Below are 15,501 nucleotides of genomic sequence, written 5' to 3'. Positions count from 1 at the left end.
TCAGGTAGCCTGAAATGATATACGTGATTTGGGTGTGTCATTATTAGAAGGGCTAGAGTGGCAACCTTCTTTTAAGTTCAACTTATTCAATTATGTGGAATAAGTGTTTCATCATCAACTCTTATAAAAGAAATTTCATTATCATTCGGTTTAACATGATCACTTGACTTAATAAAGAATGCATCTTCGCACGGCGCTTCACGCAAAGCTTGTTTGGAAATTCCAACAAACCAAACCGTCCTGTTTACTTATGCTCTTGAGTGTATTTTCTCGAATGACGTATTTGACGATTTGTATATGTACAACATCGTAGAGTGATCGTAAGTGTGGATGGTGGCAATCACACTCAATTTTTTTTACGCCATTTTTTTTATCCCACATCTGTCAAGTGATAATGTTACCCGGGCACGCTTTCTTTTGGCACGCCTTTAAACTTATGGATCACAATAGATCGCGAACCACGGATTGGATACATGCCTCGACTCCGCCGCCGGTCCAGAAGACATGAAGAAGCCGGTCGGCACCTATCCTTGCCATGGGGACGGAGGCAACCAGGTTTGTCATAGGCTGTCTATATCACCTCACTTTTCCTTTCATGAAGTTGGTGTTGGTGATTCATCCAGTAGCGTAAAGTTGGTGGGTAGATTGGCTAGCGCAACTGACTGCGAAATCTTTTCTGTCACGCGATTTGTCTCCACCTCTTTTAAATGTCGTGGATGAATATTAGAGCACGTTTACATAAGGTTGTCTCCCGCATTGGACCAAGTGCTGTGCACTGTTGACTATTAAATGTCAGACAACTTGTTGGAAACGAATCCTTAGCAATTAAAAATAGATACGCGGTAAGTTGTGATCTAGTCTTTAATATAGATTAATTTACCAATTTAGCGTATTTTTAAATAAACACACTAATCACGACTCTCCCTAGTTTGACGCACCAAGTTCTAACAAGTATGCATAAATAATGCTTTCATAACATTACTTATTTTAGAATACAATTAATTCATCATTTTTCCACCATTAAAATAAGGCACGACGGCATGGTAAACGGCTTTGATTATTTCAGAGGTAAATTAATGTTCTAGATAAGCAATAGTAGAGCTTATCTTTTAATGGGATCCTTAAGGGTTAACAAATGGACAAAATAAATCCGAACTGGTAATTGTATAAGTTCAAGTTATTTAAACCAATATTACTCCTACAATTTGGGTACTGCCGCTAGGTTTATTTTATTAATATTAAGTGTCGTTTTATTTCACAATCTAACTTATTCATGTTAAACATATTCAATACATCATTCATTGTATTTACCATAGTTGAATATGTTTAGTATATTCTTCATCTGTATTTATTTGTGACTTGTTTTTGTTTGATTTAGTAGCTAGTGTAAGATGTACTTTTAACTGAGGGATGGGTCTTCGTGTTTTGTATATATTTATGGTTTAACCTGATTCCTTTTTCCCATAGAAGAATAAAAATTTTGTTTGACTTTGCTTTAATCATCAATTTTGTTTTAGCCATTAGACACATTTAACTGACCATTTTTAAACCTTATTACGTTCGTAATATAATTTACAAATGTTCAGTTAATTGTATCTAATAGGGCATCTGTTATAACATAATGCATAATGTCCACAGTACTGGATGTACTCGAAAACGGGTGAGATTCGCCGTGACGAGACGTGCCTGGACTATTCGGGGCACGACGTGGTCTTGTACCCGTGTCACGGGGCCAAAGGCAACCAGCTGTGGCTCTATGATCAAAATGTAAGTATAGCATACTAGCTATTACCCGCGACTTCGTCGTAAGATTTTTTTTTAAAGCTTATTAGGTGTCCTACTGCTGGGTAGGTATTAAGTGCAATATCTGTCCAGTTGTTGAGAAATCGTCCCGCCATCAATCCCTCATTTCATTTATTCGTTGCAACCATGGTATTACAGATGTTCTTAAAATAAAGTGAATACAATCATGGACCCTACTAGGGCGTAGCAACATTTTATATCTACTTATTTCTAAGGTAGTCTTATAAAATCCTCCATCATCTCGCCATCTCTCTTAGGCCGACCACTGGCACTGCACTGGCTGGTGGCTGGCCACGGCGGAATCTTCTCATTTTTTTATCTCATAAGATGACGTTGTCAGTGGGTTCGTTGCAACAGGCCCTCAAAGTGATCAATTTTGATATTCAATCCAGTAAAGATAATTAATTGGAATATTAGTTTAGTCAATAAATGTTTTGATTAGTGATATGATATACTTACTATGTTCTTCGTTTTTTTGCAGACGAAGCTACTGAAGCATGGTTCCAGTGAAAAATGCATGGCGATATCGGAAAACAAGTCCAAAATCACCATGGAGTCCTGCAACGAAGATGAAATTCGGCAACTGTGGACCCTCGAAAACTTCCGCCCCGACAGACTGGGTCCGGAACTCATGTTTATATAAACCGATAGAGTGGGTTCAGAACTATTGTTCATTTGAACAACGAATGGGCCCACTGCCACTACTGCTATAAATATGGACATTTTGAAATTGGACACAAATATGTGTCTTAGTGTTGATAATGAAATTATTATTAATGATTCACTTGTTGTTAAAAGCAATGTGTGCATATGCATATCTGTGTTTAAATTTAAAAGTGATTTTAATAACGGACTAGTTACAAATAGTGAACCGGTGAAATCATATTGTGATGACACTATTGAAAGGTGTTGAGAAGTTTTGGAAAATAGTGATGGAACAATATTTCATTCCGTTGTTAATGAAGCCGTGTTGATGTTGTAAATGAATGATTGTAATGCATTTTCACTAAAATAATAACCTATAATTAAAATAAGGTTGTGAACATTTTAGTGAAAATGTATTAGTAAATGTAATAAATGTATGTCCATAGATTCATGATTGCAATCCCTTTCGATTAAACGGGTGATGTAAATCGATGTACCTATTTGTAACGTTTAAATAGTGATGCAGTTTTTGGCCTAAATTATAGGTTCCTTGAGGTCGATTTGAATCGGATCTGTCAGCTGTCATAGCGACATTTCTGGTTGAAGAAATGACACTGTTGGCTGCTGACAGACTGGTTCCTAACAAGATTATAAAATTCCAACCGCCCTCCTTGATTTATGTCCCAGTGAATTTTCAGTAAATCTGTAAAATTGTTTGATATTTAACTCCCATTTTAATTCTAATGGAAAACTAGTAATCTCATTGGTGTATTTATTTAATTTAGTAGGTTTTTAATTGAATTGGATTTTATATTGGCATTAATAATGATAGTAGGTATTGTTATTTTTTGTTTTTCTATTTCGTTATTGTCATGAATACGTATTTTATGAAATTATTTAGCTAAAGAGTAAAAATTCAAAATGTTAGTACATATCTTGAATACATATGTTTTTTTATAAATATGTAGTTATATAAATAAAAGCTTTATAAATATTGCTAACGTTGCAATAATAACAGATATTTATATATTTTGATTTGTGATTTTTTAAAGCATAAAATAGTACCTAGATATCAATTGACTATAAAACTAGACTTTGATAGGGTAACGATACAAAAGTTTGAATACTATTGTTCACTTTTATTTAGAATAGGTATATTTTTTGTTTATTTAGTTCTTTTTCGATCGAATTTATTTTCTCTTACAGTCGCCATCACATATATCGGAGTGGCTAAGGTGCTCACAAATATCTGAACACGCCTTTATTGTCAAGTCGCTAAAGTGCGTGTTGAGATATTATTGAGCACCTCGGCCGCCCCGATATAAATCTGATAGCGACCGTATTTATTTTTTTGACTACGGAGAAATCGTAACTAAAATTGACTGAAATTACGTAGAATAGTTCAACTTTTTCTAGATCCTCTTCGTCTAAAATACTTAAAATAAATAGTTCAAATGTAAGATAACATTAGTAAAAACCGTTCACATACATATCTAAAGCATATCTGTATTTTATTATATCAATTTAATAACTACTTAACAATTTTACCAATTGAAGAAAAACCAATTCCGATTAATTGATTGGTTTTACTAAAACATCTTGAGTTTTTGTACAAAGTATCCAATAATAATTTGCCGACTTTAATTGTTATTCCATAGCTATCAACAAGGTCTGGGTCTCATTAAGTTATCTTTATTTTCCATTGTTATAAGATACTTTAACATTCCTACAACCATGTGATTCAATTAAATAGTTATTAGAGCGTAAAAATTCAACTGCCTGTAAATGTTATGTGTGGAAACGGTTACAGCTGCGAAATGGACTTGATCTAAACTAAATATATACAGAGGTTTTCCTTTCTTTCTTTTTTAAATATTTTCAATAGTTTCCTGTTTTATGAAGTTGACAGTTTTGTAAAAATGTTAAAACACGTAGTTATTTTTTTTTCTGATCAAATGGAAGTATTTGGTCATACAAAGATATTGCCAGCTGCACCTACAGTGGATCATGGGTCACAGTAAATATTTTTAAACTTTGCTTGTACACAGATAAAGGTTTTTGAAAATCTACGAGACATTTTATCACAGGCATAAAGTTTAATAAAAAGTCTTACTTACAATACTTACTTACTCACTCCGTTGGCTCAACGACCCAAAATGAGACTTGGCCTCCGACACAAGACAGCGCCACTTTTCTCGATCCTGTGCGACCTCTCGCCAATTGGTGACTCGAAGCTCGCGCAGATCCGCCTCCACCCTGTCGCACCAGCGATACCTGGGGCGATAAAAAGTCTTCATTCAAAATATTACGATCGGTGAAAACACTTATGAAATAATTAGTAACTATGAAATCCTCCTTATAACTTACCTTGTTTAGATCATTTACGTTTCGTGCAGCGCCGAGCTATGTAAATGCGTAGTGACAGTCGTGATTAATGTCATTAATTTAGGTGACAATTAGAAGACATCGGCCGAGTCAGCGTTCGCCAAAGTCATTAAGGATTGACAGCCGCGCTGTCAGCTCAATTTTAAAGTAAATGAGAGTAATTAGGGACTGTAATGTTCTATGATTTTATTTTTTTCGTTTTGATTTTATCAAGCTTGTTAAAGCTTTTGACGGATGTTATAATACTGTACGGTTTTTAGTTTTTAAACGACATTCGTCTAAGGGCGTCCTAGCTAGCTATAGTATGAAATTTCTTAAATGATGTTTTAACTTTTTAACTTTTATTGCAAATTTGCGGATAGGGTGTCGTTTAAAAACTCGTTTTAGTCATTTAACACTAGAAAATAAAATTATGAGTTACTGTTGAGTTGATACTACTTGATACTGAAAAAATAAATATTTTTTAAATGATCGATAGTTGAAATATGCTGTTTTACAAAATTGTGTATTTACAAATAAACTATGTTATATCTGCTAGTAGATCTTCCTATTATCCATATCAACATTATGATATCATATCAAAAAAATGTTTTAAAATATTTATTGTTCCCATATATTATTATATAATACTTAAGCATTTATTTATTACTCATCAGAATTCCGAAACGATATTATTTTAATTTTTGCAATATTTTGCATATATTCTCATGCAAACAGTATTTTTTGATCCTTCAAGTAGGCATTATAAATAGTAACCATTTAATTTTCTATATTTGACATTCCGGGTAAGATAGGTATATTAAGACTCATTTAACTTGAATTTGGCTCCATGACTTACTGAATTCGATTAGGTATGCTGTGACATAGTATAAATGTTTCGATTTCAGCTAGATATTATGAAATTACTTATAAATCACTCGTTATATTTATCACATTTGAATAATAGTATCGAGTAATATATATTTTTTGTGTACTCCGCAGATCTAACGAATTAAATTTTTAAAGGAAAATTTAAAAAAATCATCGCCTTAGACGAGATTTCGATAGCTCAGTGGTAGAGTATTGAGTCAGTGTCCCAGAGCCGTGAGTTTGAATCTTACCCGCAAGGCGATGAGTGTATTTTTTTTTTCAAATACTGGTTTAGGCTACAAAATGTATATCCTGTACCCGTACCATGAGTCACTGACAGTGTCAACACTGACATATACGCTGACGTCTACGTAATTTACTTTCAATACATCTCGCTCGCACTATTATGCTAGTACGAGCGAGATGCATAGAAAGTAAGTTACGTTCACGCTAGCGTTTATGTCAGTGCCAAACTGGTGGTAGCTGTACTGAGGTTGGTCCTACCTAGAGTTGGAAGGAGCTAACTCTGCATGGCATTTACAACGACAAAGTGTGATAATGTCATCATTATTCTCAAATTTCTATGAAAATATGACGTTTATTTATAATGACACTCTCTCACTTTGTTCTATTAAATTCGGTGCAGAGTTAGTGTAGGCGGACTCCATATTATCTTTTTACATATATTTATTTACCTACACAATTTGGGTCTGTATTGTTTCCCATAAAGTTTTAAGTCATAATTTATTGTTTGTCCGCATTTTCGTTAGTCATAATTTGGTTTTTCTCAGAAACGCGTAATTTCTCCGGATTGCCATAAAACAAACCTAACCTAACCGGATAACCTTACGAAAATCCTGAGAAGTTACCGGTTTCAGAATTATGACTAATGATAATCTGAAAATCATTAGGTACATTATGACTTTCGATAATTATGTCAATCAAAGGGATCCCACACATATTGTTTATTATATCCATTGAACTATTATTACTAGCGAATAGAACCGGCACATAACCAGTATTTTGCGCCATGAGTTGATGTCGTTTTGACAACAAACCATAGAAGCGGAGCATGAGTCTTGCGATCTAAACGCGTAAGCCCCATGAATTTTACGGCGCTTAAGTTCTGTGCTCGTGGTACAGGTTGCGTTTGCGACAATTTCATTGATTGGTATTGCTTCTCTATAGTAATAATATCTCAATAATTATATCACTCAATCTATAGTAAAATGAGATTACAATATTCGTGATCTTAGGACCGAAACAGACGGACCGCAATTTTGTACTGTAAGTACGTACACATGTTGCAATTGTTATGCGTTTCGTATGTTTCGCTCCTAATATTGTTGTACATATGGTTCCAACTTCGTAAATTTAGTAACTATGTAATTAAATATAATTTCCTAAAAGTTGGAAACCTTTAGGTGTTAGTTATTATTAGGGAGTTATAAACGTGCCTTATATCTTTTACTTAGTTAATTAATATAATTGAATGTTGAAATTTCTGTATATAATGCGATGTCTCCAATGATGTATTATACATAGTATCATAGCGTAATTATGTTAGATGGCGATAATATAGTATTTGTAAAATAAAACATTATGTTGGATTTGTACAAGTTTGTGGTTTTTATTTTACCTTACACTCACTGAGGGTTAATAGTTTTGACAAGTTAAGGTCATTGTGGCGAAGACCGTCTATAAAAAACTGTCTACGAGCTCTTTCGTCGTAATAATAAAGATGGAACGAAGCTATTCCTTTCTAATTGTGTTTCTGAGCGAAGTACGTATACAAATACGAGAGTTCTTGCTCTACGCCTATCATATGACAGTCTTCTCAATATGCCGGTCTTCCCCACATTGACCTTAGCCGATTCAGCATTATAGCGGAAATTTTCTAAGATGATTGTTTTCCTTATAGAAAAAAGTTATAATAGGGGATTAAACTGTATACAAAATAAATTATGGGTCTCTAATTGTTTCTCATAGTTTTTTGTCATAATGTATTGTTTGTCCGAATTTTCGTTAGTCATAATTTGGTTTTTCTCAGAAACGCGTAACTTTTCAGTTTTGCTATAAAACAAACCTAACCTATCTACCTAACCTTACGAAAATTCTGAAATGTTAACGGTTTCATAATTATGAGTTATGACTAACGATAATCTGACAATCAATGGACAATCATTACGACTTTCAATAATTATGTCAAACAACAGGATCTCATAAATTATTTTACACCATGCTTGAAAGCATCATATAAATTTTAGAAAAACATACATAGCAGTTATTTTTAAACACAATTTATATGTAATCAATCGGATTGAAGTATAACAATACACTCCTTTTTTTGGGCAGTCGTGTAAAAAGAAGGTGAGTTGACCCTGACGTCATTGTATAAAAAAATTAGCAAATCGATTAGACAGTTCTAAATAAGAAACTAATTTGACTAGTAGGAGAGCAAGAAATAATTTCTACGGAGAAAGACGACAATAAAGCATGCTGCACACTGGAATGCTGGCGATCAATAAAGCTCGCTACTAAAGCTGCAGTGAAAGCGCGGCTCATATATCATGAGTAGGAACTACCACTAAAAGACGCTCTTAGTTGTTTTAACATTGCATTATACGCGATATAATGCGTCTTAATAGTTTTATTTATTTAATTTATATTTGCATAAGACAGCTAGTGTACAGTTTTATAAATGGAGAAACTAAAGTTTTAATATAAAAGTACCTAATTTTAAATAACACATGCAGCTAGTGACTATCAGCTCATGTGTAAGAGCCCTTTTATGTCTGTTAAGGTTTTACCTAAGCGCCTGAACAAATTCCTAGAGCAAAGGCCCTGATCGCATCCTGCTGTGAAGATTGTAAGTATTGTAACATTTGTAACTGTGGCGAATGAATGTAAATAAGTATTGTAAGTATTAACGAAAGTTTAAGATACCTACAAATTATAATAACGTGGGAAAACCATGAGCCAGACTAGCGACATTAAAAACAATAAAAACCATAGAGACTAAAGTATAACTGTATTGTGTCCACCACAGGACAGGCTATACCTTAGCGTGGCCCCAGCATACTGCTAAGGCTAAACTGCTGCAGTTTACCTACTGCTAATAGGCTAGATGACAAATTTTCATTAATAGTAGGGTCGGGTAGGACTACTAATAGATCAGGTGTGTTTTTAGGATCAAATGTCTATAGTCGTACCTCAATCGTGAAACGCTTCTAACAAAACGATAAGTGAACGTGACGTCAAGATCACAGATCCCATCTTGAAGTATGGACAAAACAAGTTAATTGCGTTTTTGTCCGTGAAATATTGCGTTTATGTATATATATAGTACGTAGTATGTAGTTGCTGTACAATCTTTTTTTGGATAAAATGTAAGGAATCGAATGGGAGGTTACTTGACTTACCTATTTGGAAGTTTAAAAAAAAAGACTAATTTAAAAAAAAACTTTCGGGTCCTGTATTTTTGTATTATTTCCATACATTATTTTAATATTCACATTATTGTGATAAATTGCTCTTTTGCTATCTATTCAACTAGATTTTGTTATAAAATTCAACATGTGGGATACCTTTGTTTGACATAATTATTGAAAGTCATAATGTAATGATTGTCATATTATCATGTTATTACCATGTTAATAAGTATAAGATTACCCATAAGCATTACTAACACTGATTGATCCTAGTTGGTCGTTGAATAAAGAATTTAATTAATTAGTTAATTAATTATGACTTTCAATAATTATGTCAAACAATAGAGACCCTATTATCGTTGATCAGACCGTCAATTCTGGTTCTTACTCTGAAGATAAAAATAATATTACTTAACTCGAATTCTAAGTGAAAAGCAGTAAAAGTTCTTAAAATTTTATTTTACCCATCCGCATATTCGTCGGCTATTTATCTCAACAATGTGTCCGACGTATCTGAGGCGCAAAATATAATATGTGTCATTCCAGCTAAGCCGCGTGGACATGAAATGAAAGAAAAATGAATCATTCACCCGGACCCGGAACCCGGGTATGTCCTTAAACTACGTCCGGACCCGGGGGTATGTCCTTAAACTACGTCCAAAAGAGAGGTATGGGCACTGTGAATGACCTTTCGCTTTGTGTGGTAGGGCACAGGACAGCGGATGTACCTCCACCTTACAGAAAACCGCAGCCAAATAACACTAGACCCTACTCATAGTGTTGTGTTCATGCCGGTGAGTAAGGTTGCCAGAGCTCAACGAGGGAGAGGAGTGTTAGGGTCGGCAACGCGCATGTAACTCCTTTGGAGTTGCAGGCGTACATAGGCTACGGAGACTGCATAACATCAGGCGGGCCGTATGCTTGTTTGCCACCGACGTAGTATAAAAAAAAACCAACCAAGTGTACAAGTATTTTTGACCCTTGTTAAAAGCTTTTATTTAGTTTCACCCGTGGCCGTTGTCTGTAATGAAATCATGCAAGTTAAATTTGACCCACTTCCCAGTTTCCGATCGAGCAGAAAATTTGCATACATGTGTAAGTCGGGTGACAATGCAATATTATGGTACAGTCAGCTGCAGAGAAAAGGCACCCCCCCTGCATACAAAGTTCTGTAAATTAGTATGGACGTGGGGTACCTTTTCTCTGCAGCTGACTGTACCACCGAGCTGATCTGATGATGGAGACAGGAGGTGGCCATAGGAACTCTGTGATAAAACAACGAAACGTGTGTTTGGGGTTTTTACTCCTAGAATTGTCTCGATGAGTATTACGGCGCGATTCGGGAAATGAATTACAGATTCATTAGATATGAAATAGAAAAGATATGTGACGTCCCACGGGTAAAGGTACCTTATGGCGGCTGGCGCTTACGTCGCATATTGGCGCCGCAAATTCTTGTGGCGCTATGCGACGTAAGCGTAAGCGCCAACCGCCATAAGGTACCTTTACCCATGGGACGTCACATATTTTTACTATATTTCTATCTAGTCTCTAATTCATTTCCCGAATCGCGCCGTTAGTTGCCTGTGGAAAGAAAAGTACAGTCAGCGATAAAAGCATGTACCAAAAATTAAATTTTTGCCAAAAACTTTTTTTAACTTTTATATTACCTACCTACGGTCAAAAAAAGCGCTGATGGCCTAGCGGTAAGAGCGTGCGACTTTCAATCCGGAGGTCGCGGGTTCAAACCCCGGCTCGTACGAATGAGTTTTTCGAAACTTATATCATTTTGATATTTACCAGTCGCTTTTCGGTGAAGGAAAACATCGTGAGGAAACCGGACTAATCCTAACAAGGCCTAGTTCACCCTCTGGGTTGGAAGGTCAGATTGCAGTCGCTTTCGGAAAAACTAGTGCCTACGTTAATTCTTAGGATTAGTTGTCAAGCGGACCCCAGTCTCCCAAGAACCGTCGCACAATGCCGGGATAACACGAGAAAGATGATGATTACCTACCTACGGTCGTTACAAGCAGCTACTTCCCTTTGCCTATAAAAAAACATTCGCAATACAATCAATCGTATCCCTCAAGCGAAGTTTTAAATCGATGGCCGTCCGGTGTTCAAACAAATGTCTGTACCTACAAAGTAACTTTTTCCTCCCGCAGCTTTGGCTCACTATCTACTATTTCTCCCGCCGGTAACCGGCAGGATTAGAAAATAGTGAGGCTTATTCTGTTTTCAGATTAACACTAACACTAACATTTTAAAACATGCTTAAATTACATGAATGCGTTACGCAGCGTCTTACAAGCGAACAACTCGCGAACGCGAAGCGGTGCGGCGCGGCGCGGCGCGGCGGGCCCACGGCGTTCGCGTTCGCAACGAGATCGCCCACGTAGGACACCTCTATAGGTAGGAATCATTCACCCCGCGGCGCATCGCTATGCTTCGCATTCGCGTGTTGTTCGCCTACGTAGTACGCTGCGTTACAGTTACACATTGCCAAAAACCGATTCCAGTAGAAGGCGTCCACAAAATTCTTGGAGGCCAAGACCCTCAGCAATGAGGGACACGAGGAGTAGGAAATTACATGAAACTTAATATGTCTGGTCTACTAGTCTTCGTTTCTATAAAATGTTACTATATAAAGAAAATAAAGTTTCTTACATCTTATACTAAAACAAGTTTTAGAAACAAATCAAATTATTTTATTAAATATTTGGATTTGTGTTTTTTAAGTGGTCACACTACTAAAGAAGCCGGTTCGAATCCGGCCTTCACGGTGATTCGCCTCCAGTGGTAAAGGCTTCACCAGTACTGGAGGAGGGCTTCGTCACTTTTTCTTTAATATATGACATCTATTACAGTTTACATCTTATACTGTTATACAACACTGTTACTGTTGTGTTGTGTGTGTTACTGTTGTGTTGTGTGTTATGTGTGTTATATATGTTAGTTCGTTGCATTGTAAATACTAACCCATTAGTTTGTAAGTTCTACTAATAAAAATATGTGTCCATGTGTTACACGCAATAAAAATATTCATTCGTTGAAAATATTTATTAATTAATTCATTTATTAGATACTAATTTACAAGCTTTAAGCCTATAGCGCCATGTTAAGATGACTGCAATATGTTTATTATCATCACACTATGTCTCTTCATCATCCTACGCAACAACGTTAGTGATTATTTTGAGTTGAATACACATCTGCAATGGGTCTCTATTGTTTGTGATAATGTAATGATTGTCATATTATCATTAGTCATAATTTGATTTGTCTCAGAAACGCGTAACTTTTCAGGATTGCCATAAAACAAACCTAACCTATCGATAGGAACCCGAGAAAAATCCTGAAAAGTTAACGGTTTCGGAATTATGACTAATGATAATATGACAATCATTACATTATGACTTTCAATAATTATGTCAAACAAAGGGACCGCATCTGCAATATGTGTATTATTATAACACTCTGATTCTACAAACCGCAAACTCGTCTAAATTAAACGACTAACAAGCCAATTCGAACATCGACAACTGATTCGACATCAAAATGATACATATGTGAAATCATTGTTAACGTGCGTCTACGGACTTGTACGAGCGAAATGCACGATAACTAAATGACATAATTTAGATATCAATCTGATGTCAGTGTACATTCGAATAGGCCTGTATAATAACGATGTCACCAAACTTGTTTGAAACGTCCAACTTTAGCATCAACTGACACAGCTGGTTTTAAATAACATCCTTTTAGTCAAATGAAAATAACTCCGAGGCGTATTTTTCACAAAACAATAAATTTACGATTTCATAAAAGGTTTGTTTTATGAAACCCATTTGGGTTATTAAAAATGGTGATTATTTTTAACGTGTGTTTTCAGGTAGTTATTTGATAATTACGCGTGGTTTATCATCGTAAAAAGTAATATGGGGTTGTGAGTAAAATAAATTAATGGTTGTGTTTGTCCAAAAATAATCTGTGTCAATGTAATGCCAGCACCACACTTCGCCGTATTTGGCAAATATTCGTGTTGCGTCCCTTTTGTTGTGTATGTCAAAGGAAAGAGATGCAACACTAATATTTGCCAAATAAGGCGAAGTGTGGTGCCAGCATCATAAATAATAATTTCCGTCTCCGACTATCGGCCTGATTCGAACGTTGTTACGTCAAAAATTACGTCTAGACCATACGATATGGATTAGATATGTCAGTGTCAAAAGTGACATTTTTGTTTGAAGAAACGTCACTTTTGACACTGACAACTAATCCATATCGTATCTAGACGTAATTATTTGACGTATCTTAAAGTTTGAATCGGGACGTAAAACTGAAAGCGCGCTAAGTTGAAAACTTTTCAATCGGCTGCCGCTGATTCTACGCAATGGAACTGTGAGGAGAATGAAAAATGCGAGTTTACAATAAAAGCTGGAAATATATTTTATTTAGATTTCTTTAATTAAATAAGGAGAGAAACTCCTCTGATATACTCAGATAGTTTTGTATATTGTTATATGATAAACTCTTATACTTATACTAAAAAAGTTGACATGCCCCTGTGGTAGAGTTGTGCCATTCCCGGTAACATTCCCTATTTTGTATGGGGAAATTTCTCGCTCGGTAACATTCTCTATACAAAATGGGTAATGTTACCGGGAACGGCACAACTCTACCCTGTGGCCTATTTTGCTGAATAAATGTTTGATGTACTAAATCATTATCTGTTTATTATATCCATTTTCTCTCTCTCATTATTGAGAAAAACTCTAAATATACTTACAGGAATAATAATAAAACATCCCCGCATTCCCAGCCTAGAACTAAGGTTCTCCGTAACTGTAAATTTATTGGTCAATTTTAGGACCACACAGTTCACCTCCGACATAATTCTGTATGAAATTCAGTAGGTACCAGGGATCGAATACCGGTATTTTTTGTATGGGAACGGAAACGGTATTTTTTCGTTCTTTGTTAATTATTTCATTTCTAATTGGGAAGTTACCTAAAAACACAGCTGATTTAAACTTTGCGAGTATAAAATAGTTCGAAAAATATGGCTATATCGAAGATTTTGTAAAAAAACTGGTTCCGATCCCTGTAGGCCAAGCACATCATTGGCGCGACAGTAACTCGCCGCGAGATAGACTACTCGTCTTTTACTAACTGTATGAATTAAAGGGGGACGGGTAGTCTCGCGCCAATCATGTGCTAGCCCGGCTGGTGGGTACACAATAAACTGGCCAAATCGAACGTACACTGATATCAGAATAATATCTGAATGATGTTATTTAGTTATGCTATCGTTATCAAATGTACGGACAAGTACGAGCTAAATGCATTATAACTGAATGTCATCAGGTAGATGTCATTCTGTTATCACAGTGTGCATTCGAATTGGCCCTTCATAACGTCTATAAAGGCGTATTTATAGGCGTATGGCTCTTCATACGTTTATTAATACCTCTATAGTTCTTGTAGAACGATGCAATCGAAGCATAGAAGCGAAACAATCATTGTACCGTAAGATTTAATTTTAAAAATTCTTGTCCCAGCATTCTTATAGCGAATTTTGCCGGACCGTGCGCGGCACGGGAAATCCGGTTTTGCCCCGACTTCAATTACATTACTTGACAAATTCGGCAATTTGACATCACTAAGGTGACTTCAAATTTTCTGGATTGGTTTTGATTGGATCGGAGGGGAAGTTGAGAAGCGATTGAGTTACGGCCATGCTCTCGTTTACTAATGGGTTTGATGGCTTTGGTTTGGGTTTGGTAACTTTGGTAGGGTTAAAATTGTTTTCGTTGTCTTGTTTTTTGTCACCAAAAAATGTGACGGAAGGGAGTGAAATTTAGTTTTTAATTTTTCTCAAGACAATTATATTTTACAGCTAGAAAGATGCAATAGCACTTAACTTTTTTTATTTATTTGATAAAAGACAAAAATAGAAGCGTGACAGAGTAAGAGTGATCAGAAACAAGACAAAGAAAATAAATTTGACCTGGTGGTTTAATAGGTATTTAGTTGATAGGTAGCTTATAGGTATGAAGTCGCGAAATTTTGCCCAAAATTTTTTCGCAAGTGAGTTGGACACAAATTAAAGAAGATAGCTAGTTCAATGAATTGACAAGATCTTGGAAGTATTGAAATATATCAAAAAGCTACCGTTTTTGACACTGTCTCTGATACCTATGACGAGTTAAGATAATCGCTATATTGTTAAAAGGAAAACAAATATTATTGATCTAAATTCTAAACTAAAACGTATTTTGTTTGTTTATTTCTAAACAATTACCAAAAATCTATTACCGAAAGCTTAATCCAGTACAAGCCCTGAGCTGACCTGAATTTGTCTCCCGTAATTTCGGTTCAATTCTCA

At 35.5% G+C, this 15,501-nt stretch overlaps 1 protein-coding gene across 4 annotated transcripts in view; it reads left to right on the top strand.

Moving 5' to 3' along the window:
• LOC134745926 (putative polypeptide N-acetylgalactosaminyltransferase 9) overlaps positions 1-7,301 on the top strand; it is a 326,047-nt gene extending 318,746 nt beyond the window's left edge. For 3 of the 4 annotated variants that reach the window (XM_063680044.1, XM_063680046.1, XM_063680043.1), the window contains 2 exons: positions 1,639-1,767; positions 2,285-7,301. In XM_063680044.1, the coding sequence (XP_063536114.1) occupies positions 1,639-1,767; positions 2,285-2,446 (291 nt within the window). In that variant the 3' untranslated portion in view covers positions 2,447-7,301. Of the gene's footprint in view, positions 1-450; positions 556-1,638; positions 1,768-2,284 lie in introns of all 4 variants that reach the window. The other variant, XM_063680045.1, reaches the window with a different exon arrangement.
• The last annotated feature ends 8,200 nt before the right edge of the window (positions 7,302-15,501 follow it).

The sequence above is a fragment of the Cydia strobilella genome, chromosome 12 (assembly GCF_947568885.1).
Source record: "Cydia strobilella chromosome 12, ilCydStro3.1, whole genome shotgun sequence".
NCBI lineage: Eukaryota > Metazoa > Arthropoda > Insecta > Lepidoptera > Tortricidae > Cydia > Cydia strobilella.
The sequence above is the reverse complement of the archived record's forward strand: the minus strand, read 5'-3'. Positions and strand labels throughout refer to the sequence as shown.